Here is a 25,197-nt window from a genome sequence, read left to right as displayed (position 1 = left end):
ATTGGGGATACATTTGCACATCTCCAGTCCGTGGGAACCTCCCCTGTGTCCAAGGATGCTCTCATAATTATGGCTAAGGGTTTGCTTAGTTGCTTTGCCGCCTCCTTTAATATAACTGGATAGATCCCATCCACCCCAGATGTTTTTCTTATGTTTAACTTCAACAATTTCTCCTCCACTTTGCTCTCAGTTATTACAAAATCATTAAGTACCCTGTTACAATTTGATAACCTTCTGCCATTTTCAAACCTTAATAATTCCTCACGTGTGAATATAGATGCAAAATACTCATTCGGTTTGTTTGCTATCTGAGCACGATCATCAATAGTCAAACCATCGATATCAAGTGGACCAATCAGATTCATCCCCTTCCTTTTAGAGTTTCTATAAGTAAAGAAATCCTTGCTGTTTTTCTTAGCATCTTTTGCCAAAGATTTCTCGTAATCTGCCTTCGCCTGCCTAACCTGCTTTGTGACCTGATTACAGACTAGCTTATATCTGCCATAGGCTTCTGAGTCGCTTGATAATTTATATGCCTCCCATGCATTTTTCTTCTCTGTTACCTTAGTCTCATTAGTTCATTTAATAACCATTTTGGCCTAAACCTTCAACAATATTTCTTAATAGGTATGAAACTTTTAGTAGAAACCACAATTAATTCCTTGAATGTTTCCCACTTAGAATGTACTGTTGGTAACATCTTCAGTTGATCCCAATGTACAGAATTTAAAAACTGTCTGAGACCACTGTACTACCCTTTACGGAAGCAAAAACCCTTTCCTTTACCCCTGATGGTAATTAAATCTTTAAGTAAATCCCACATCAGTACACTGTGATCACTGCCACCTAGTGTTTCCTTTATCTGCAAATTCTTAATACACGAATGATCATTGCTGATAACCAGATCAAGAGTATTACTCTTTCTGGTTGCCTCTCGAACATGCTGCTGCAGAAAACAATCATCGAATAAATCCACAAAAGTACCGGGGTATGTCTGTCAGGGACAAAAGTAGATGATGTTGTAGATCAGATATCGCATTTTAAGAGCACAAAAGGTATATTGTTATATGTGTTGGCACTAATGATATTAAGAGTAGGAGATCTGAGGACTTACTTAAAAAGAACAGGACAATGTTTGGAAAAAGTCACTAGTTAGGATTAAATTTAAAATGTCTGCAATTCTGCCCAGACTAAATAGGATGGGGTACACATTGAGAGCCTTGTCAATCAATTTGGCCTTGGAGAGAATTTGCAAGGCTCGTGGGGTAGAATTTTTCTAAGCCTAGTCTGTGCTTGTTAACAGGAGAGACTGTTTTTACAGGGATGGGATATAATTGAATAGAAGTGGTTCAACAATATTTGCTGATGCTATTGAGGCAGCGATAGTTGGATTGGAAAACTGCTGGCTTTGGGGGATACACAGAATAACAGTTTAACTAGAGCAGCAGGCAAAGGTAAAAGTGATTCTTGCACTGGTACTATTGGTACATTCGGCAGCCTGGAAAGCAAGGCAGCTGGCATTTCAGGCCCTGCTGTAGGTCATCTTGGAACAAATAAATACATGGACTGTGTTAGGGAAACTAAGATAAGAACATGTGCATGTATATTTGCATGTCCACTAATGCTCGGAGCATGTTAAATAAATTTGATGAATTTGAAGTACTGATTCTGTTATATAATGCAAGCATTAAGTAAAAGATTAATGGTGGCCGCAGGCAGAAGCAAAAGTGATTCTTGCACTGCTTGTACTGGAATGAGCAGCAGCCTGGAAAGCAAGTTGCTGGAGATTTCCAGGACTGTTGGGAGTCATAGTGAAACAAGTAAATACATGGGCTGTGTTAGGGTAACTAAGAGTATGAGCAGGTGCATGTATACTTGCATGTACACCAATGCTAGATGTATAGTTAATAAATTTGATGAGTTTGAAGTGCTGGTAAAGACATGAAAGGCGGATATTGTTGGGATATCAGAGATGTAGTGCCACACAGATATAAGTAGAAGAGAATTGAAATATGAGGAATACAATGTGTAGAGAAAGGATAGACAGGACATGACAGGAGGAGGGGTTATTCTGTTAGTTAAGAAACACATAAAATCTAAGGAAGTACATCCAACTGACATTGATGGAAATTCAATGTTGCGTCAGTGTGTGACATAAGAACAGGGAAAGGGAAAATAAGAGTAGGTGTGTGTTATAGGCCTAATGATTCTGATTAGTACAATGAACAGTTATGCAGAGAGATAGAATGGGCCAGTAAATCAGAATGTCTTGTAATGGGGAATTTTAACTTTACAGATATTGACTGGAACTTTTGGGTTGGTCACTCATACACTAGCAAGGCTTTTGTGGATTTATTGGATGACTGTTTTCTACAGCAACATGTTCGAGAGGCAACCAGAGGGAGTAATACTCTTGATTTGATTATGAGCAGTGATAATTTCTGCATTAAATTGCAGAAATAGGTGACAGTGATCACAGTGTATTGATGTGAGATTTACATAAAGATGTAACTACTAAAGGGAAGGGTTTTTGCTTTTGTAAAGGTGACTACAGTGGTCTCAGACAGTTTTTAAATTCTATACAGTGGGATCAACTGATGATGTTACCAACAGTGAATTCTAAATGGGAAACCTTCAGAGACTTAATCTTGGAGGTTACTAAGCTTTTCATACCAACTAAGAAACACTATTCAAGGTTCAGGCCTAAATGAATGTCAGATGAATTAATGAGGCTCGTTGGCAGAGAAGAAAAATGCATGGGATGCATATAAATTATCAGGTGACACAGAAGCCTATGGCAGATATAAGCTAGTCTGTAATCAAATCACAAAGAAGGTTAGGCAGTTGAAGGCAAAGTACGAGAAATCTTTGGCAAAAGATGCAAAGAAACACAACAAAGAGTTCTTTATTTATGTAAACTGTAAAAGGAAATGGATGAATCAGATTGGTACACTTAACAGATGGTTTGACTATTGATGATCATGCTCAGGTAGCTGATAAACTGAATGAGTATTTTGCATCTAAATTCACACATGAGGAATTATTCAAGGAGGGGAAGACCAGAAGCTTATCAAACTTTAACAGGGAGCTAAGTGATTTTGTAATAACTGCGGCATCTGCAGTGGATAGGATCTATCCAGTTATATTAAATGATGCAGCAAAGGAAGTAAACAAACCCCCTTAGCCATAATTATGAGAGCTTCCTTAAATGCATGGTAGGTCCCTATGGACTGGAGGTGTGGAAATGTATCCCCAATTCACAAAGGGGGTTCAAAAGGTGACAAGTAACTACAGACCTCATAGTTTAATTTGCATTCTGGGAAAAATAATGGAGTCACTCATTAAAGAAGCACAGGATCATCCAGACAAGACTGCTGTAGACACAGCATGGTTTGTTAAAGGGAGGGCTTGTCTGACTAATTTGATTGGATAGTATTATGTGGTCACAAAGAACCTGGATGCAAAAAATTATTTTGATATCATATACTTGGACCTCAGGAAAGCTTTTGATATTGTTGCACATGGAAGACTGCTGTACAAATTGGAGTGCTATGGCATTAAGGGCAAGTTGCTACAATGGATAAAGGGATGGTTGAGCAGGAGAAGACAGAGAGTGATAATTATTATTATTATTATCAGCCATATGGTGCAAGGAAGCCTGAGGCTTATGCTGAACCAGCCAAAAAAACATTCCCAAGTTACCCAGAGAGAGAGAGAGAGAGAGAGAGAGAGAGAGAGAGAGAGAGAGAGAGAGAGAGAGAGAGAGAGAGAGGAATCGCCAAGGAAGAATGATGATATCCAGCTCAGGCTCCTGGGTATGCCAAGCCAATACTCACCAGATGTGAGCCCCTGGAGATAAATCAATGGACACTGCTCTTTGTGGGCTAATGTTATTAGTGGAGTTCCCCAGGGTTGAGTGCTGGGCCCATTGCGGTTTTGTGTACTCATCAATGATATTGGATATATCAGGTTTAATGTCCAAGGATATATCAGGTTTAATGTCCAAGTCTGCAGATGATACAAAGGTTGGCAGGGTTGTTAATGACAGTATGCTACTGCAACTGGATCTAGATAAGTTGGGCAAATAAGCTGAGAAGTGACAACTGAAGTTTAACAATGACAAATGCAAAGTGCTGCACATGGGTAGCAGTAACCCAAGAGAAATGTATCAACTGTGTAGTACTACACTCAGAGAAGTGGAGAGTGAAAAAGACCTGGGGTGATTGTGCAATCAGATATGAAGTTTTCTGAGCAATGCAGACGAGCTGCCAGAGCACATCATGGAGTCTTGTCAATGATATATAGGAATTTTGCTAGCAGGGACAAGGTGATTATCCCGTTGTACAAGGCAATGGTCAGGCCACACCTTGAATACTGTGTACAGGTCTGGAGGCCTCATTTTAGGAAGACGTAGAGTTGCTAGAACGAGTACAAATAAGGGTAACAGGATTGTTGAGGGGAACAAAGGGGTGCTCTTACCAAGATAGGCTTAAGTTCTGCAAATTGCAGCACCTGGAGACTAGGCACATGCAAGGTGATCTGATTGAGGTGTATAAGGCCTTTAACAGGCTGAGCAAGCTGAATGCTGATGGGATTCTTCCTCTTGCTCAGATTAAGAACCTGAGGGGGCATAGATTCAAACTGAGGAAAGACAGTTGTATAATAGACGGGGAGTTGATTGCTGGAATAGACTTTCATCTGTTGTTGTTGTTATGTAAGTTGATAGCGTAAATAAATTTAAGCCTGAGCTGGATAAACATTTGGAGTGAATAGATGAGTGAAATGGGAGGGGTTTTTTTTTTTTTTTTTTGGCTGATGCTGCATAAGCTTGCTTCCTTGCATTGTATGCCTCTGCTAATGCACTGTGGGAATAGCAGAGACATGGTGCCAGACATAAGTGATGCTGAATTTGAATATGGGGAATGCAATGTATATAGGAAGGACAGACATGACAAGAGTGTTGGAGAGGTTATGCTCTTAGTTAAGTAGCATATTAAATCAAAGGCAGTACAACTAGACTAGTCAAAATGGGTGGCCAGTGCAATGTTGAGTAAGTTTGGTGTGACTACACTATGATAATGAAAATGAGTATAGGAGTATGCTATAAGCCTAATGACTGTGATGAATATAACAAACAACTATACAGAGAAATAGAGTGGGCCAGTAAATCAGAATGTCATATAATGAGGGATTTTAACTTTCCTGATGTTGACTGAAATTTGTGTGTTGGTCACTTACACACCAGCAAAAATTTTGTGGATTTACTGGATGGCTGTTTTCTACAAGTGCTTGTTAGAGGACAAAAAGCAATACTCTTGATCTGGTTATCAGCAGTGAATCTTCATGCATTAAGAATCTGCAGGTAAAAGACCCACTGGATGGAAGTGATCACAGTGTACCTGATGTGGAATTTACTTATAGACATAACTACTGTTAAGGGTAAAAAAAAAGGCTTTTGCAAGGGTAACTACAGTGATCTCCGACAGTTTTTAAGTTCTGTGCAGTGGAACTGACTAAACACAAAATTTTAAAGGGGTTGAATCACATTGCATCACTTGATGGCCTTGGGTTAACTCTTGGTGACCCTACTCAGATTGCAAATAAACTGAATAGGTATTTTGCATTTAAATTCACACATGAGGAATTCTTTAGGAAAGGGAATTCCAGAAGTTTATCAAATGCTAATGAGGAGCTAAATGACTTTTTGATAACTAAACTAGAGAGAATTTGTTGAAGATGGACAAAAAAAAAGGGCACCTGAGGTGGATGAAATCTATCCAATTATATTAAGGGAGGCAGCAAAGGAGGTAACCATAATTATGAGAGCATCCTTGGAATTCAGGGGAAGTCCCTATGAACTGGACAAGTGCAAAGATATCCCCAATTCATAAAGAGGATCAAAGGGCAACATGAGTAATTACAGACCAGTTAGCTTAACATCTGTTCCATGGAAAATAATGGAATCACTGGTTAAAGAAGTAATGCAGGACCATTTGAATAGGCATGCAATTATACTGCAATCACAGCAGTGGCGTAGCTACCATGTAGACAGGCAAGAAAATTGCTTCTGGGACCGGCCTCTTTGGCTGTCTCCTCTTTTTGCAATTTTCATTAATTAAGTAGGGGCCTGAACATGTTCTTTGCCTCCGGGCCTAAAAAATAGTAGCTACGCTACTGAATCACAGCATCGATTTGTTAAAGGGGGTGATCTTGTCTAACCAATCTGATAGGTTACTATGATGCAGTGACCAAGGAACTGGATGAAAAAAATAAATTTGACATTATATACTTGGATTTCAGGAAGGCTTTTGATACTGTTGCAAATAAAAGACTGCTGTACAAACTGGAGTAATGTGGCATTAAGGGCAAGTTACTTCTTTGGTTAAAGGGATGGTTAAGTATAAGAAGACAGAGCATGGTTATCGATGCATGGGCACTGATTATGAGATTTGTGGGCTAATGTTATCAGTGGAGTTTTCCAGGCTTCAGTGCTAGATTCATTGTTGTTTTCAATATTCATCAATGGTATTGATGAAGGATATCAGGCTTAATGTCTAAGTTTGAAGATGATACAAAGGTTGGCAGGGTGGCTGAGGACAGTCATCAGGAGAGCTACTGAAGCAGATGGGTGATAGGTATTATAAAAGCTTGCTTTCTTGCATCATTTGCCATTATTACTATTAATATATTTTGTTTGTTATTTGGTTTTTAGGAGCATTAGCAACCAAGGCCATATTGCTCCGGGGACATGCGGTGGTCATTCTCTGACCTTTCTGCATCCTCCGTATTTGGTGGTCACGGGCTCAAGGAGCGTGTGCTACACACTGCTGCTCCTGCCCACCTGGCTACGGAGGCACCATTAATATATTTACTATTAATCATATTAATATTACATTCTATTAAGATTACTATCAATATATTATAATTAATATACTATTGATATAATGTTAACACTAATATTGTAATTTATTTAAACTAAATGTGACAAAAAAATTGTGATAAAACTAAATTTTAGACAAAGATTTGCATACAAGATAAAAGTGTTTTACTCAACTGTAATAGACAAATTGTATTATATTAAAACAAGGTGAGGTGAAAAAAACATATTCTGAATTTGTTAAGTAAAAGCAAAAAATGTAAATATAATTTAAATTAAATATGCACTAAGGATGGAATTCTTACCACTTAATAATGATTCTTACTTATTGCTATTGACTCTTTCTTTACTATATATGATATTTACTGTTAGCTGACAACAGGGCACATTACTTTTGCTAAAATCGAAAGGAATACATATTTACAAGCCAATTAAGCTTCTTTTTTTAAATTAAGGTTATGATAGAATGTTTCCATTATGCAATATTAGCTTAGCTCAAGAATAATGGTAAGGCAATCAAGGCCCCATACGTAAATGCAAGTTTTAATTCAGGATAAAATGGTGTACTGAGGGTATACTCATTTTGGCTTCACCCCTCTTTATAATTGCAAATTATCACATTTTTCAGAACCTGGAAGAACAGGTTTTCTTACTAACACTGAATCTTCAGAATCATTATTACTAGCCATGTAATGCAAGGAAGCCTGAGGCTTATGCTGCACCAGCCAAAAAAAAAACAAACAAAAAAAAAAACTGAATTACCCTGAGAGAAAGAGAGAGAAAACAAGAGTCAGAAGTAAAAGGGAATCACCAAGAAAGAGAAGAATGATGGTATCCAGCTCAGGACCCTGGGTGTGCCAAGCCCACACTCACCAGATGAGAGCCCCTGGAGTTATACCAATATAGGATCTTTCCTTTACAGATGACGTTGTCATTGACAATACCCTCCCAGATGTGCAGAGTCAATTTTATATGCTAGATCAACATGCACAAGATACTGGCTTGAAAATTAATTCAAGTGCAAAGTGATTCTATCAATTTAATAGGCCTAATCATTTTGAGGGAAATCTTCTTGATTAGGGTCAATGATTTTCAATATCTTGATTCATACATCAAGAATACTGTAGCAGATATCAACTATAAATAATTAGCATTATTTTACCATAAAATACAAATGGCCACTTGGAAATCCTCATCGATGATAACCAAATTACCACTGGGAATGACTTGGTTGTCACTACTTTTTTAAGGCCTCTAGTCTTATAGTATTTTTTTTTATGATACTCAGCCATGGTTACCATTCACCAAATGAATGGTAGCATTAATCAACAGTTTTGGAAAAACTTGCTTACATGTACTTACTGTGATATCCCTGGCAAGACCAGGTGGCTAATTGAAGACAAATGATCTTGCCAGGGATCATTTAATGAGATTCTGTATTTCTTGGCCATGGCTCTCTACAATCCTCCCTTGGAAAATAAGGTCATGGAAGGCCAAGGCCATAATTTAGGAAAATTAGTGGTCTACTAACTGAACATTCACATCATTTCTCACTTCAAATCAAGACAATGGTAGCATATAAGTATCTTTGTTGAGAATTACTAAAGATTCTAATTTTGTAAATATTGAATTTTATTTATATATTTACTACTAGTATTATTACTATTTTTTATCTGTGTTATGGCACTCACTTGTATTTTGTTCTGCTCTGTTTCTCTACTTGCAGTTTGAAACTTGTCATTTTTAATATTTACTAACCAAATTTAACATTAAGAAATTAACTGAACATATAATTTTTGCAAATATGATGATGATGATGATGAGCTTAGCTTATAGAATCATAACATTTAAGCTTTGCATTAAATTCACCATGAATGAAGAATGCAGTTAATTAAAGTAAACATGAAGGAGCGAATTCCAGAATGAGTACTCTTACAACTTGCAAATCAATAGAGGAATATCTTCTAATTCTTTTTCAACAAAGAGCTCAGAATTTTGTGTATGTGTGTGCGTGTTTGGGTGTACGCATGCATGCATATGTTGGGGTGAATTTAATATGTGATACACACTTCTGTGAAATGGCTGCCCATAGTTGTGTTGACCAAAAACAATTTGTCTAACTTAATGGTATTTGCTTTAGCTAGTGAAATTAAAGCTAAGTGAGCCATATAACTCACTGTAAGTTACTTAATTTCAAATTTTAATTGACATAAATGTTTTTTAAATCATTAAAATTCATTCATTCATTCACTCACAAACAGAAATATATTAAGATTTCTGAAACACACCAATTAAATTATATAGTTTGCTGACTAATTTAATAAAAAAAAATAATATAAAAAAATGTTGAAACTTTCTTATTCTGTTATTTAAATAAATAAAATAATTACTTTGTTTGTTGTTTGTTTGTTATTTGGTTTTTAGGAGCATTAACTAAGGCCATATTGCTCCGTGAATATGCGGTGGTCATTCCCTGACCTTTCCGCATCCTCCGTATTTGGTGGTGACAGGCTCGAACCCCGGTCTAATCAAGAAGCGTGTGCTACGCACTTCTGCTCCTTCCCACCTGGCTACAGAGGCACCATAATAATTACTTTAAATATAAACAAAACAGAAAGGAGTATTAAGGAATAATATTAAAACTAGCAAAAATTAAAGAAATTAAAAATTGTGCTAGAAATAAACTAGTACAAAATGTACAGTATCTTTTAGAAATCCATGTTTCCTAAATCAAACAACAAAATTCGATGATGATGCACAGAAAGCACTTATATTCACAGAGAACAATTAGGAAAGAAAATATGTAGCACCCCTGTCATGAATGCCTCCATTACTCATGATGAGGATGTCCCTCATTTCGAATAAGCGGGAGAAGTACATTCATCACATTTGTGTGAGAACTGTACAAAGCAGGACATATTAAGTTGAAGCAATCTTGATAACATTAGTGCGCTTCTGAATTGCAGACACACAAGCAGTGTTGATTCTTACAACACCCTACCCTAGCGACAGGGCTTGCTATGCTGCATTTCTTTATATACTTTTGTAATGACCCTAAAGTTAAATACGGTTTGTGGCAATGTGTCTGCATACTAAATTAGGAACTGCAAATTCCTTGCATACAGGACTATACCACTGTAAAAAGGGATTGGGGCATTTTAAACGAGCACCTGGGCATACATATATACACATATATGCATGTATATAGTCAAGGACTGCTTTATACTATCATAATAATAAACTGATTTCAAATATTATACTCATTGGATATAACAAATTTGGATGATGACAATGATGTTTACATTACCAAGCACTGTTTTTGAAGTAAATAATGCAATAACAACTGTAACCTGACTTCATTAATGCTCTATTATGGAGATGGTAACTACAGCATAAGGAGCAAGCAAACTTCGTATAATTTGACTAATACACAAATTGCCTGATTTCCTGAGTCTGGCAGATGATGCCTTCCTTTTCCTTTCCCTTCTTTTCTCTACCCTTTTTATCTTAGATTTATCTTTTGTTTAACCCCTTTCTCTCTTCCTATCTCCTTATTCATTCTTTCATTTCTCTTATATTCACCATTCATGTTACACAGTTGTTTTCTCTCATCATGTATGCTTTTTGTCACATAGATTACAAAAATTTTCTGTTATGTGGTTATTATACTACTTTTCTTAGAGCTGGTTAAGGAGCATATCATTCTGAAAGCTACTTTATGAGTATATTCTATTGTGTAATAAAAGTGATATATTTTGTTGCCTTTATTATTTTTATGTGTATTCTTATTGCTTTTAATCCTTTTCCCACAAGTTCTTAGTTATTTTATTTTACCATACAATTTTTAATAAAGCTTCTTCAATTTCATTGGTTATGATAAGATTTATTTTATATGCTCATTCCTGACATACAAAGCCAATTTTTGTGCAAAGGCCTTGTGTACCACAAGCTCAAAAATATCAGTGCAACCTATGCTAGCTAAGCATATATTCTTTATAAAAGATCAATAGAGTCAGAGATGTTTAATACCATACTGATTTGGACTTCAGTGTTTAGTATCTGTTTGTGTTACCTCTTTCAAAACCATAACTAAATGTGACCAAAATTTACAAAAAAAAAAAAAAAAAAGTAAGTTTTCTGTAAGACTAAAAGCTGATAGGTGTTTATAAGATTAAAGTTACAAAATATGTGAAATTTTGTCATGGGTACTAATAATTTTAATAATTTTGCCTCTAACCAGTGGGTAGTTGATTGCTGGAACAAACTTCCATTTGTCATTGTGGAAGTTGATAGCTTAAATAAATTCAAGAAGAAGTGGTCAAACGTTTGGAGAAAATGGATGGATGAAATGGAAAGTTTTTTTTTTTTTTTTTTTTGGCTGATGCTGTATAAGTTTGCTTTCTTGCATCATATGCCTCTTGCTAATGCTAATAATACAACTAACCTTTCACAGAAAGATCACCAACAGTTGAGTCCTCTCCTAGTGGATTTTTTGCTTTACATGTGTATTTGCCAGAATCTTCTGGTTTGCACTGCTCAAAAACTAAAGCTACAGTGTTATCTGGAGTTTTAACAGATCTTGCATTATGATCACTAGGCTTGAAATCAGCACCATCTTTTAACCTTTGTAAAGAAAAATTTGAAAATAAATATTATGCAATTTGATTATTTTTACTAAGACATATTAAATCATATATAAAAATAAATATATAAAATGGCCTATAATGAACACTAATTGTACAAGTCTGAGTGATCATTTCTCACCAGTCTCTGAGGTGTGGAAAAACTGCTGTTCACAGGTCACATCTAGTCTGCAAAGATCTTTTGTCAGACCAAGTAATTTAGTTGCTAGTTTAGTTTTAAGCATAATTTTAAGGATTATAGCTATTCCAATCTGAATATACCTTAAAAAATTAGTGTGTGTGCGAAGCACGCATCGTAGATAGTATTACGTGAAACATCCTTCGCATTTATTTTAGGTATTTTAATTTGCATATATTGATTACAAAATAAAAGAGCTTTTGTATTGTAAATATTTTATTGATCATTCACAAATTTCCATAATTTCAGAAGACAAGATACAATGGATTTATGATAACTAAAGTAAGAGACGTATATACTTGTGTCTGCAACGTATCTAAATGTTACTGGAAAACAGTGTCGATTGAGGTACCAGATCATGTAGTTGAAATTGAGGGATTAGTGTTTAGAGTTAGATCAAATGTCTCTTGCAGGAAAGTTTGTTATTTGGTTTTTAGGAGCATTAGCAACTAAGGCCATATTGCTCCGGGAATATGCAGTGGTCATCCCCTGACCTTTCCACATCCTCCGTATTTGGTAGTGACGGGATCAAACCACGGTCTAATCAAAAATGTGTTACGCACTGCTGCTCCTTCCCACCTGGCTACGGAGGCACCTGCGCGGGAAAGTAATTAATGGTTTAGTGTTTTCCAATCTGAAGTTAAAGATGAAATCAGCATTCATAATTGTGGGTATTTTATCTAAATCTTTCTTTAACAGCAGTATGCACCTTGAATTGAGTACAGCAGCAAAATGAAATGAATGAAGTTAATTATATCCTGTATGTCACTGTTAGGAGAAATATAGACAACCATTGCAAGTATCACTTGGCCCTTGGATAACAAGCACTCCACTGTACATATATTGCCAAAGGGCTGAACACTGTTGAACCAGTTGTTTGTCGATAGATAACATCTAAGTATGGCATAACAATGTGCATCTCATCCATCTTGTTGTGATATATGTGATATATGTGATATCAGCAACGAAAGTTCAGGATGCTGACACTCTCATTATTGTCTAACCAAGTCTCAGGTAGCAGCAAGATTTGGCATTGCTGTGTAACAATGTCAGTGAGGATGGCATGGTGTGCTGTAGGCTTTGACAGCTGAGTGAGGTTGGTTCGCTGTTTGGGTTTTAATGACACATCAGCAACTAGGGCTATAATGCACCAATGGCAGTTGAGTGAGAGAACTGAGAGTTCCTTCCCATCGTGGATGAGACGGGAAGACAGGAAAGCAAGCTTTCCTGTCTTGTTTGTAACCGATTAGTTGTGAGCCTGGCAAATTCATTTTCTAGTTCGATGGTGGATGTAGCATTTTTCAAGCTGTGGAATTTCTTGTTGCCGGTCAGTGAGACGATGTAAAGTCCACTGATGTCAGATATCAACACTAGTGGATTACCCTACTCATCTGCTCTGCAATTGGAGAAATGTTCCATTGTACATAATTAATACTCACTTCGGGTACATCAATGTTAGATGGAGTGCCAGTGCTGGTTAAAGGCACTGCTAAATCCAACGCTTGATTTTCTGTTTGTCTTTTAAGCAATCTTTAGTCTTTTTCATTCTAGTGCACCCATTGCTACCTTCATGTTTATTTTCTTAGGTCCTGTCACTTTCATTCTTGCTCAATACTCCCGAGAACACCCTGAATCTGACTTCAGCATTGCTGAACACTTTTTCCAAAATTACTGATGTGAAAACTTCTATAGTGGCACCTAACAATGGAGTGTAACAAAAATGCGAGAAGAAAAATGAAGTTATTGACAAATATTTGTATTATTATAGTCATATGACAAATGCTTGTATTGTTGCAATCATACTTCCTGCAGTAGTAAATGCAGGAAGTATGATTACAATGATGTCACAGTCCTGCAGTAGTAACTACAGGATTATGACATCATACTATTCAACAAATGGCAACAATCAAATGAGTAATTAGGCTATTGGCTTGCATTTCGCTAACCTCTTCCAAGCCAAGGATGTTTCACATAAAATAAAACATCTTTTGTGCACACAAGATACACATCCAGTTTTTTTTGTTTGTTTTATTGTGTTTTTCTAATGCAGTTAGATGAAATTCAAACGAATGGCGTTTGAATTTTGTAAATCGGGTCACTAGAACTCGAGATATCGTACCCAGAGCCAGCCACAAGAATGTTCACCCAATTCTGTAGAACAGGGCCTCGCACTCAAATGGTCTAAATAATAATATCATCTGTATCTTTTCTGCATTTATATCAAAGAGCTATTGCCATCTTAATAATATCTAGTTATCCACATTATATTCATTTCAAGAGCACTTTTTTTGTGCAATCAACTTGAAAATTGCTAGAAGTAGAGTGTATACTTCATTCTCAATGTGTATGTTTCATTTTATATCGAACATAGGACGTTATTTAAAAATTTAATTTTTATGTTTATACTCACTTTCAATAATATGTGTATTGTTTTTAACTTCTGGAGGTAAGGAAATAACAAACAGGGCCCTACAAATTTTAGGGCTGGCCCTGATCGGACCAGTCACGAAAAATGCATCATGTACTCTAATCACATCTGGTGGTGGGAGTGTGAGAAGGACCACTGGCAGAAACCGCAGATGACATAATCGCTTCTGTAACGCATTTTTTGTGACCAATCAGATTTACTGTGTTGAAATTTTTGTAAGTGTCCCACGGATGTTTCACATAAAAAAAAAAGACAACTGTCTTTTTTTTAAACAGGGAATTATAAGAAATTCATGAATGTCCCTCTCAGAAGTGAGATAAATGAAAGTTATAACATAAAACAACAGACAGAGACCAACATTGAGAGATTCAGTTATCATTTCTAGGTGATACAAACTGAGATAGGTGATATAATGATAGAAACCGAGAAAGAAGTCATTTAGTAACTTGTCCTTTTGGTGTCAGGGAGGTTTTAGGCTTACTTTTATTATATAGCTTCAGAGTAATTGTTTGAAGGAAGAGGTCAAACCTCTACACCATGCTCTTTTTAATGCTAATTCAAAGTTATCTGATTTGTATACATAGGTATGTGACCCAAAAGTTTTCACTGATGCAGAAAATAATCAAAAATAAATTAACAGTAAAATGCTGCTAAATATATAGATTCTGTACTCTATATCATTACAGGCTCCATTTGCCGATGATAGCACATTGCATTCCACTTTACATTTTGAGAAACCTTGTCCTGCTCAATCAGCTTCAACTTCTCGAAAATCTGCTACCAATTCCTCAAATGCCAATCTTCAGGTAATTCTCCAGTGGGGCAAAGACAACTTATTTGATTTCAACCCTTCTAAAACTCAGTCTTGTCTTATATCTCGCAAAAAGGATTCTTCTGCTCCTATGCTTATCTTTAGTGACACTCCGATTTCTAGGCAAAATGATATATCTCTTTTGGGGATTACCCTGACTTCTAATCTCTCTTGGCACAAGCACATTACAAATATTGCTTCCTCTGCATCTAAAAAACTTGGTTTTCTCTTTCGTTCTTGGCGTTACTTTTCTTCCAAACAGCTGCTCACTCTGTATAAATCGCAAATCCGCCCTGCCATGGAATATTATTCCCACATCTGAGGTGGTGCCCCTAAAACCTCTCTCAGGCTTCTTGATTCCATTCAGAAGAGGGCAGTTAGGTTAATTAATGATTCATCGCTAACAGAGTCTCTCCACTTGCTTTCTCATAGACGTACTGTTTCTGCTGCATGCCTCTTCTACAGATACTTCCATGGGCATTGTTCTTCTGAATTGGCTTCTATAATTCTCGCTCTCTCTTTCAAAACAGTCCGAACACGTGCCGCCACCAGCCAACATCCATTTACTGTCCAACTTCAAACTCACAGAACCAACTTTCAAATGCTACTCTATGCACTTGTTTCCCTCTTCCCTATAAGTGATGATCCAAATGATCAGATTTTTCCAGTCAGCTTTAACTATTCATGGAAGCAGCTTGTTTCAATGATTAATTCTTTTGCTAAAGGAAAACTTCCTGCAACACAGTCTAATTCTTCACCACTTAGCATCAGCATTAGCAGAGGCATTTGATGCAAGAAAGCAAGCATATGCAGCATCAGCCAAAAAAAAAAAAAAAAAACCCACTTCCACTTCACCCCTCTGTTCGTTCAAAATACCTGTCCAGCTGAGCCTTAAACTTATTTAGGCTATCAACCTCAACTACAAGGGATGGAGTCTGTTCCACCAACCAACCACCCGCTGGCTAAAGGCAAATTTCCGTACGTCTATCCTACATCTGTCTTTCCTTAATTTGAATTTATGCCCTCTCAGGTGATTTTTCTGAGCTAGAGGAAGAATCCCATCAGCATTGAGCATGCTTAAACCATTCAAAGCTTTATACACCTCTATCAGATCACCTCGCTGGTGCCTAGTCTCCTCGGCGCCTCCGTAGCCAGGTGGGAAGGAGCAGCAGTGCGTAGCACACGCTTCTTGATTAGACCGGGGTTCGAGCCCGTCACCACCAAATACGGAGGATGCGGAAAGGTCAGGGACTGACCACCACATATCCCGGAGCAATATGGCCTTAGTTGCTAATGCTCCTAAAAACCAAACAACAACAACAACAACCTAGTCTCCAGACACTGTAATTTGCAAAACTTAAGCCTTTCTTCGTAAGAGCACCCCTTTGTTCCATTCACTAATCTTGTTGCCCTTCTCTGTACTCGTTCCAGCAGCTCTACATCCTTCTTGAAATGAGGCCTCCAGACCTGTATACAGTACTCTAGGTGTGGCCTGACCATTGCCTTATACAAGGGAATAATCACCTCCTTATCCCTGCTGGAAAAATTCCTGTATATCATTGACAATACTCCATGAGCTACTCTTGCAGCCCGTGTGCACTGCTCAGAGAACTTCATATCTGCCTGCACAACCACCCCCAAGTCCCTTTCATTCTCTACCACTGTCAGTGTAGTACCACAGAGTTGATACGTTGCTCTGGGGTTGCTGTTTCCCATGTGTAGTACTTTACATTTGTCAATGTTAAACTTCATTTGCCACCTCTCAGCCCATCTGCTCAACCTTTCCAGATCCTGTTGCAGCAGCATAGTGTCAGTAGTGTCCTTGACAACCCTGCCAGCCTTTGTATCGTCTGCAAACTTGGACATTAAGCTTGATATACCATCATCAATATCATTTATAAATACAGAAAACAATAATGGACCCAACACTGAGCCCTGAGGGACTCCACTAATAACATTAGTCCACGATGAGCAGTGTCCATTGATTATCACTCTCTGTCTTCTCCCCCTCAACCACCCCTTTATCCATAGCAGCAATTTGCCTCCAATGTCACACTGCTCCAATTTGTGTAGCAGTCTTCCATGTGCAACAGTATCAAAAGCCTTACAAAGATCCAAGTATATAATATCAAAGTTATTCCCTGCATTCAGTTCCTTTGTGACTGCATCATAGTATCCAGTCAAATTGGTCAGGCAAGACTTCCCCTTAACAAAACCATGCTGTGTCCGAGCTATAACTGAAGTCTTGTCTAAATGATCCTGCAGTGCTTCTTTAACCAGTGCCTCCATTAATTTTCCTGGAATAGAAGTTAAGCTCACAGGTCTATAATTACTTGTGTCAGCCTTTGATCCTCCTTTGTGAATTGGGGTCACATTTGCACATTTCCAGTCTATGGGTACCTCCCCCGAGTCCAAGGAAGCTCTCATAATTATGACTAAGGGTTTGCTTACTTCCTTTGCTGCCTCCTTTAATATAACTGGATAGATCCCATCCACCCCGGGTGCCTTTCCTGTGTTTATCTTCAACAGTTTCTCCTCCACTTTACTCTCAGTTATTTCAAGATTCTGTAGCTTACTGCTAGAGTTGAATACACCTCTGGCATTCCCCTCGCTGAATAACTCCTCTTGTGTGAATGTCGATGCAAAATATTCATTTAGTTTGTTAGCTACCTGAGCAGGATCATCAACACTTGACCCATCAATATCAAGTGGACCAATCTGATTCATCCCCTTCCTTCTAGAGTTTACATACGTAAAGAACTCTTTGCTGTTTTTCTTTGCATCCCTTGCCAAGGATGTCTCGTAATCTGCCTTCGCCTGCCTAACGTCCTTTGTAACTTGGTTGCATATCAACTTGTATCTATCGTAGGCTTTTGTGTCATGTGTTAATTTGTAAGTATCCCATGCATTTTTCTTCTCTGCTATATGCCTCATTAGTTCATCTGACATCCATTTTGACCTAAACCTTGAACAATATTTCTTAGTTGGTATGTAAAGCCTAGTAGCTTCCAAGATAAGTTCTTTGAATGCTTCCCATTTTGAATTTGCTGTTGGTAACATCATCAGTTGGTCCGACTGTATAGAATTTAAATACTGTCTCAGTCCATCGTAGTCGCCTTTACGGAAGCAATAACCCTTCCCTTTACCCCTAATGGGAGTTACCTCTTTGAGTAAATCCCACTTCAACACACTGTGATCACTGCCACCTAGTGGTTCATTTATCTGCAGATTCTTAATGCATGAAGAATCCCTGCTGATAATCAAATCAAGAGTATTATTCCCTCAAGTTGCCTCCCGAACATGCTGATGTAGAAAACAATCATCCAATAAATCCACAAAAGCCCTGCTAGTGTGTGAGTGACCAGCCCCCAAATTCCAGTCAATATCTGGGAAATTAAAATCTCCCATTATAAGACTCTCTGATTTACTGGCCCACTCTATTTCCCTGTACAGTATCTTATTATACTCATCAGAGTCATTAGGCCTATAGCACACTCCTACTCTCAATTTTGATCTCCCAATGCTTATGTCACACCAAACTGACTCAACACTGCACTGTCCAGCGATGTCGACTGGCTTCACTTCCTTGGTTTTTATGTGTTTCTTAACTAATAGCATAACCCCTCCCCCCTTCCTATCCTGTCTATCCTTTCTGTAGACTTTGTACTCCCCAAATTCCAGTTCTGCATCCCTTATATCTGTGTGACACCACGTCTCTGATATCCCAATAATATCTGCCTTTGATGTTTTGAGCAATACCTCAAATTCATCAAATTTATTTACTAAACTCCTAGCATTGGTGTACACGCAAGTATACCTGCACCTGTTTCTATTCTTAGCTACCCTAACACAACCCATGTGTTTACTTATACCGCAATGGCTCCCAGCAGTCTCTGAAATACCATGCATCTTGTTTTTCAGGCTTCTGCTCATTCTAATAGAAGCAGTGCAAGAATCTCTTTCACCTCTGCCAGTGGCTACTGTCAATCTATTGGTCTTTGTCTCCCCCCAAGCTAGCAGTTTTCTGACCCACCTAACACTGCCTCGATAGCATCAGCAAATATTCTTGCACCCTTTCTATTTAAGTGTATCCCATCCCTGTAGAAGCAATCTCTCCTGTTAACAAGTACAGACCAGGCTGAAAAAAATTCTACCCCTTGAGCCTTGCACAATCTTTCCAGAGCCGAATTGATCGACAAGGCTCTGATCATATACTCCCTCCTATCGTGTCTGGGCAGAATTGCAGACACTTTCAAATTCAACCCTAATTCTCGGCTTTTGTTCAACAGTGACCTGTACTTGTTAAGTAATTCTGCCGGTCTCCTACTCTTAATATTATTAGTGCCAACGTGTACAACTATATCACCTTTTGTGCCCTTAAAAGATGATATTCGCTCTATAACATCATTTATAGTTTGAATTTATACTCCATCCCCTTCATTCATTTTGCTGTCCCTCTCAGAGCCCTGCCCTATAAATCCTCAATTAGATTCCCCTCCCCAAGAGCTTTATAAATCCTCAATTAGATTTCCTCCTCTAAGAGTCTTATAAAAGCTCAACTGGATGCCCCACTCTTACAGAGCTTTTATAAACCTAATTAGGTTCTTTCTAAGGTACCTAAATACCAAGAGCTCTGTAGCTATTCAAAGTTTCTCCTCATGTCATGCCTTTTAGTCAATCTTTAGACCATTTCAAGAGCTCAATGTCTTTTTTTCAGATATGGCCTTTTATATACCTGGATACAGTATTTCAATTGGTCTCACACTTGATCTCACATAACAGAATTACAACTTTCCTATCTCTGCAAGCAATTGTTCAATAAATCTTTGCTAGGACACTACAGGCTTTCCTTGATGCTGATCTACATTGCACAAGGAACTTCATGTCTGCCTGCATTGTAATCTCCAAATCCATTTCTTTCTCTCCCATTTTTAATTTAACGCCGCCCAATGAATAAGTTATTTTGGTGTTAAATTATTCTTAGTTGCATGGTGTGAAGGTAAATCAAAATGTATGAACTCTGTTATGGCAATAAGACAAGAGTTGGAAGCTATGTCTGCTTTCAAAATAAAACCTGTGCCAAACTAATCTTTTGGTAACTTTATTTTTGTTTTATTAAAAAAAAAAAAAATTCCATACGTGATGAAAAACTAATTTTGGTTACTTAGTTTTAAATAAACAGAGTATCCAAAGTCAATTTGTACTATTAGCATTTAGCATTAGCAAAGGCACATAATGCAAGTGCAAGAAAGCAAGCTTATATAGCATCAGCCAAAAAAAAAAAAAAAAAAACCCTTATTTTACCCATCCCTTCGCTCCAAATGTTTGTCAAGTTCTGCTTTGAATCTATTTAGGCTATCAACTTCTACAATGACAGATGGAAGTTCGTTCCAGCAATCAACCACCCGCTGGCTAAAGGCAAACTTCTGCACATCTATCCTACAACCGTCTTTCCTCAATTTGAATTTATGCCCTCTCAGACGATTATTCTGAGCAAGATGAAGAATCCCATCAGCATTGAGCATGCTCAAACCATTCAAGGCTTTATACACCTCAATCATATCACCTCACAGGTGCCTAGTCTCCAGACACTGTAATTTGCAAAACTTAAGCCTTTCTTTGTAAGAGCAACCCTTTGTTACATTCACTAATCTGGTTGCCCTTCTCTGTACTCGTTCCAACAGCTCTACATCCTTCTTAAAATGAGGCCTCCAGACCTGTATACAGTACTCAAGGTGTGGTCTGACCATTGCCTTATACAAGGGGATAATCACCTCCTTATCCCTGCTAGAAAAATTCCTGTATACTGCCTTTTAAGGATTATTTTGCAAATTACATTACAAAAGATTTGTAATGTAATTATTGAAATATTGCAAATATCTAATATAATAGCAAATATCTAAAAACAATTTTGGATTATACTTTCTTTGGATTGCCAATATATTAGAAATATTTATATTTTATAAATGGGTAAATGAAATACTTATTCGGCAAGTAATTAACAGCGAATGTCTGCTACAACACAGAAAAGGAAATTTAATTGTAAAATTATATAGAGAATATAAAACTATTCTCTACTGTGACATTGTAAAATTTCACACTTTTTTTTTTTTTTTTTTAATAATTTGAAGGCACTGTCACAGAATTGTCCTCTGACTTACCACTTGATATCAGGTGATGGTGTTCCACTTGCCTGAGTTTCCAATTTAGCTGGACTTCCTTCAATTGCTTCTACTGGACTTAATGGTTTTACAAAGGAAGGTTTTTCTAAAAGATAAATATACAGTTTATATACATGTTCAAATGTATGTACAAAAATTTCTGTAATGTAGTCTAAAATAAGAAGAAGAAGAGAAAAAAAAAAGAAAAAAAAAAGAGTAATTTAGCTATGTTTGGTTTAAAGATTAATCCACTGAAGTCAAAATACATCAATTTTAAGTTGGCTAAAATCCCAGTTTTTTTTATCTGTACTGATCAGATTACTGTTAACAAGTACACATCTTTTTTGAAATTCTTACATAATCTTTTTGATAGGAAACTTCTTTTCAAAAACATATCTACTAGTCTGAAAAATGCTTATAAAAGCATTTTGGAAATTTAAACTATTGAATAATTTAGTTTGCTAAATTATTCAATAGTTTCAATTTAGCCTTTTGAGACATATTCCTATACATTTATAATAGTTATTTTTAAATTTCCTAATTAGAATACTGATTTTACTTCTAAGTTGTTTTTAGTTAATATAGCGGCTTGTATTACTGGAGAAGTTTCTGTGTAATCTATACAATTTATCTCTACATTTGATTTATGTAATTTAGGTTTGTGTTTTTCAGCAGTCATATTAGTAAACTCCCAACATTAAAGATCTTTTGTTGCTATTTCTATATTGCCTACAGCTGTTGGTCTCGATCATCTGATTAACAAAATTACCAAAACTGACAGACTTTAATCTCACCTGATTCCGTTTTTAATTCCAATAGTTAATTTTTCATGGATATAATCTCTTACAGAGAGTCTAACAAGTGTAATATATTAAATTACACTGTCCTACTTCCAACTCACAGAACCAACACTTTTCTTCCTCATTTATTCCTTCAACTTCCATTTTCTGGCACAACCTTTCTTCATATATATTTCCTGAAAATCACAATCTACAGAAATTCAAGTCTAATATCAACAAATATCTTCTTTCACTTTCTCAACCTTCAACCCACACATGGTATTAGGAACTATAGGTTTTATACCTTTCACACTTGGGGTTTTCATTAACAAAAAAAAGAAAGAAAAAAAAAAAGTTTGTTTAATGTATTCTCACTACTGAATGTAGTAACTTTTGGTTGTGGATCAGATATATCAACATTGTTGATATTTTCTAACCCTGTGTCATCTACAGATCTCTCAATTAAAAAGGCTTCATCACAATCCTTTTCATATTATTCGTAGCCTATTTGCAAAATAAATATCTCCAAGCAAGTTTTTTTTTTTTTTTTATCTCAACATACTTTTATAACTACTCTCTACCAGAGGGCAACTAAGCAATATCCCTGGAACAACTATGACAAAAAAACCTCTTGAATATGCTTTACAAAGCCACATTTCCTATTCTTCAAGCTACTTGCCATCATTACAATAAAATACAAACAAATAAAGAAAATAAGGAGTTAATACAAAATTGCATAATCTTCCTATACTAGAAAGGAATTCCAAATAAATCTTATACACTGGTTTGTTTGTTTGTTATTTTGGTTTTTAGGAGCATTAGCAACTAAGGCCATATTGCTCCAGGAATATGCGGTGGTCATTCCCTTGACCTTTCCGCATCCTCCGTATTTGGTGGTGGCGGGCTCGAACCCCGGTCTAATCAAGAAGCGTGTGCTACGCACTGCTGCTCCTTCCCACCTGGCTACGGAGGCGCCCTTATACACTGGCCCTCTGGCAGCCAGTGTATAGACTTGTTTGGAATTATTAATAATAATATAATACAAACTTTATTGTTTCAACTTGCAGCACATATATGTGAAAGTTGTACAATAATAACGAATTTACTTACTTTACTAATTACAAGATGAAAAGGTATGTGCGCTTCAACAGTACATTATGTGCTAGTAGGGCATACATTAGTTTAATTAGTTTAAATAATAATGAGATTGTATTGTATTATAGTCTGTGACTAATATATTGTATTATAATCCATGTGACTGATCATGCATATGAGATCAGAATGAATAGATGATTTTATATACCAGAAGGACAACAATAAAATACAAACATCAATAAAAAACAAACATTATACATTTCAAATAGAAATGTGTTTTTTGAAAACAGGGATATACCAAAAGATATATAAAATAAATGTTTTTTAGCAACAGGGATACAACAAAGGATGTATAAAGTAAATGTGTTTTTTGGTAAATGGCATATACCAAAAGATATATAAAGTAAATGTGCTTTTTTGCAACAGATTTGCATATTTGGAAGCAAGGAGCTATCTGAGTTGGGCTGTTTGATATTAGGGCCAAGGCATCTTCAACCATGAGTTGTGCCTGCCTGTTGGATGCGAACACTGGAAGGAAATTGGTTTAATTATATTCACTTAACATAAAGGGGACAAGTATGATATTGTGCTATGGGTGATGAAACAATCTGGTAGAGAGTTTTGCTTGAAGAGTTAAAGATGACCTTATGTCAGCAATTATTTGTGAGTGTTACACAAATAAAAAATACTAGTTATTATTTAAAAAAAAAACAGTATTTTTTATAAGGATAATTATGATTCTACAAAAACTACTGAAATCTCAAGTCTGAAAATTAAAGTTTTCGGCCCAAATAAACAATGGTCATAATTCTACGACAAACCCAATTTGAATGTCAAAAATAAAAAAAAAAAATACTACATTAGATTTCAATATATCATGTTTGCTTTTTCTAAGACAGATTAAGTCATGTATTTTTCACATTTTCTTTCGTTCAAGTCTTAGCATAAGGGAAAGTGAATGTAATCAATGGTTACTTTCAATATAACATAGAAAGAAATACAATATAAAGTAGAAATCTAACAAACTGAATGTCAAGCAAAGGTCATTCATTGTCAAGTAAAATCCTTTTTTTTTTTCTTTGATTTCTCTTTTCTCTCAATCAATAATTAATAATATAATAGAAATTTTCTTTTTGTCTTAATAAACTTTAAGATCATTAATTATTATTAATAAAGATAATAAATAAAATAAATCTGCAGCCATTGTCAATCCACTGCCAGGATGGAGGCCTACTCAATAAGTTATGTTGAGGGAAATGGACCATAATCTGCCACGATGGTCCATCGTGTGAGTTGGCAGATCAACTGTATTTGGCAGTCAGGGGCTTGAACCCCAGTCTACTGAAAGAGCATGTGCTATTGCACTTATGCCCCTGACCACTCAGCTACAGAGGCCTATATATTAATAGATATTTGAATTTATATAGAGTGGAATGTTCAGAAAGGTTACTGCCAGAAAGTAGAATGAAGTAAAATAGAAATATCAGATATGTGAGAATAGCATATAACAATTATCAATAATGCCAAATCACACTGACCTTGGAGTTAATTTCATTTTTTTGGCACTGAATTTTGAATATCAATGGCATAAATATTATAGTGGATGATATATAAAAATGCACATATTTCTCAGGAGAATAAAATTTCTGTAAGGAGTAATTCATTTCCTCCAAAAGGTAATTCATTTCCTCCAAAAGGAATTTCATTTAGAAGATATAAGAAGAGACTTTTGCTCATGGCAGAAAATAAAACGTAATAGTAAAATGAATATAACTAGGATGTTGGCATCATGAGATCAGTCCACAAAAATCACTAGTGAAGAATTGATATTCTAACACACTTAACATACACTGAATTATGGGCGCCTCCGTAGCCAGGTGGGCAGGAGCAGCAGTGCGTAGCACATGCTTCTTGATTAGACTGGGGTTCGAGCCCGTGAGTCACCAAATAAAATACGGAGGATGCGGAAAGGTCAGGGAATGACCACCGCATATCCCCAGAGCAATATGGCCTTAGTTGCTAATGCTCCTAAATAATAACATCATTGAATTATGATCACCTATTTAATACCTAAACCCACCATTTGCACAGATAACAGTTGCTATTCACCTAGGCATTGACTCCAGCCACATTAACTGCAAGGCTTTCTACAGTGTCAAACAGATGACAGTTGTGTGTCCACAAGCCTCGCTTCACATTCCAAATCCCACATAGTATGTTCAACT

At 36.5% G+C, this 25,197-nt stretch overlaps 1 protein-coding gene across 3 annotated transcripts in view; it reads right to left on the bottom strand.

Annotated features, from left to right (window-relative positions):
• LOC150082242 (protein Obscurin-like) overlaps positions 1–25,197 on the bottom strand; it is an 865,351-nt gene that overhangs the window by 333,115 nt on the left and 507,039 nt on the right. For all 3 annotated transcript variants that reach the window (XM_090379203.1, XM_090379204.1, XM_090379205.1), the window contains 2 exons: positions 21,099–21,204; positions 11,322–11,500 (listed from right to left, as the gene is read on the bottom strand). In XM_090379203.1, the coding sequence (XP_090235329.1) occupies positions 11,322–11,500; positions 21,099–21,204 (285 nt within the window). The remainder of the gene's footprint in view (positions 1–11,321; positions 11,501–21,098; positions 21,205–25,197) is intronic.

This window comes from Mastigoproctus giganteus, chromosome 8, assembly GCF_048544385.1.
Source record: "Mastigoproctus giganteus isolate SK-2022 chromosome 8, ASM4854438v1, whole genome shotgun sequence".
In the NCBI taxonomy this organism is placed as follows: domain Eukaryota; kingdom Metazoa; phylum Arthropoda; class Arachnida; order Uropygi; family Thelyphonidae; genus Mastigoproctus; species Mastigoproctus giganteus.
The sequence above is the reverse complement of the archived record's forward strand: the minus strand, read 5'-3'. Positions and strand labels throughout refer to the sequence as shown.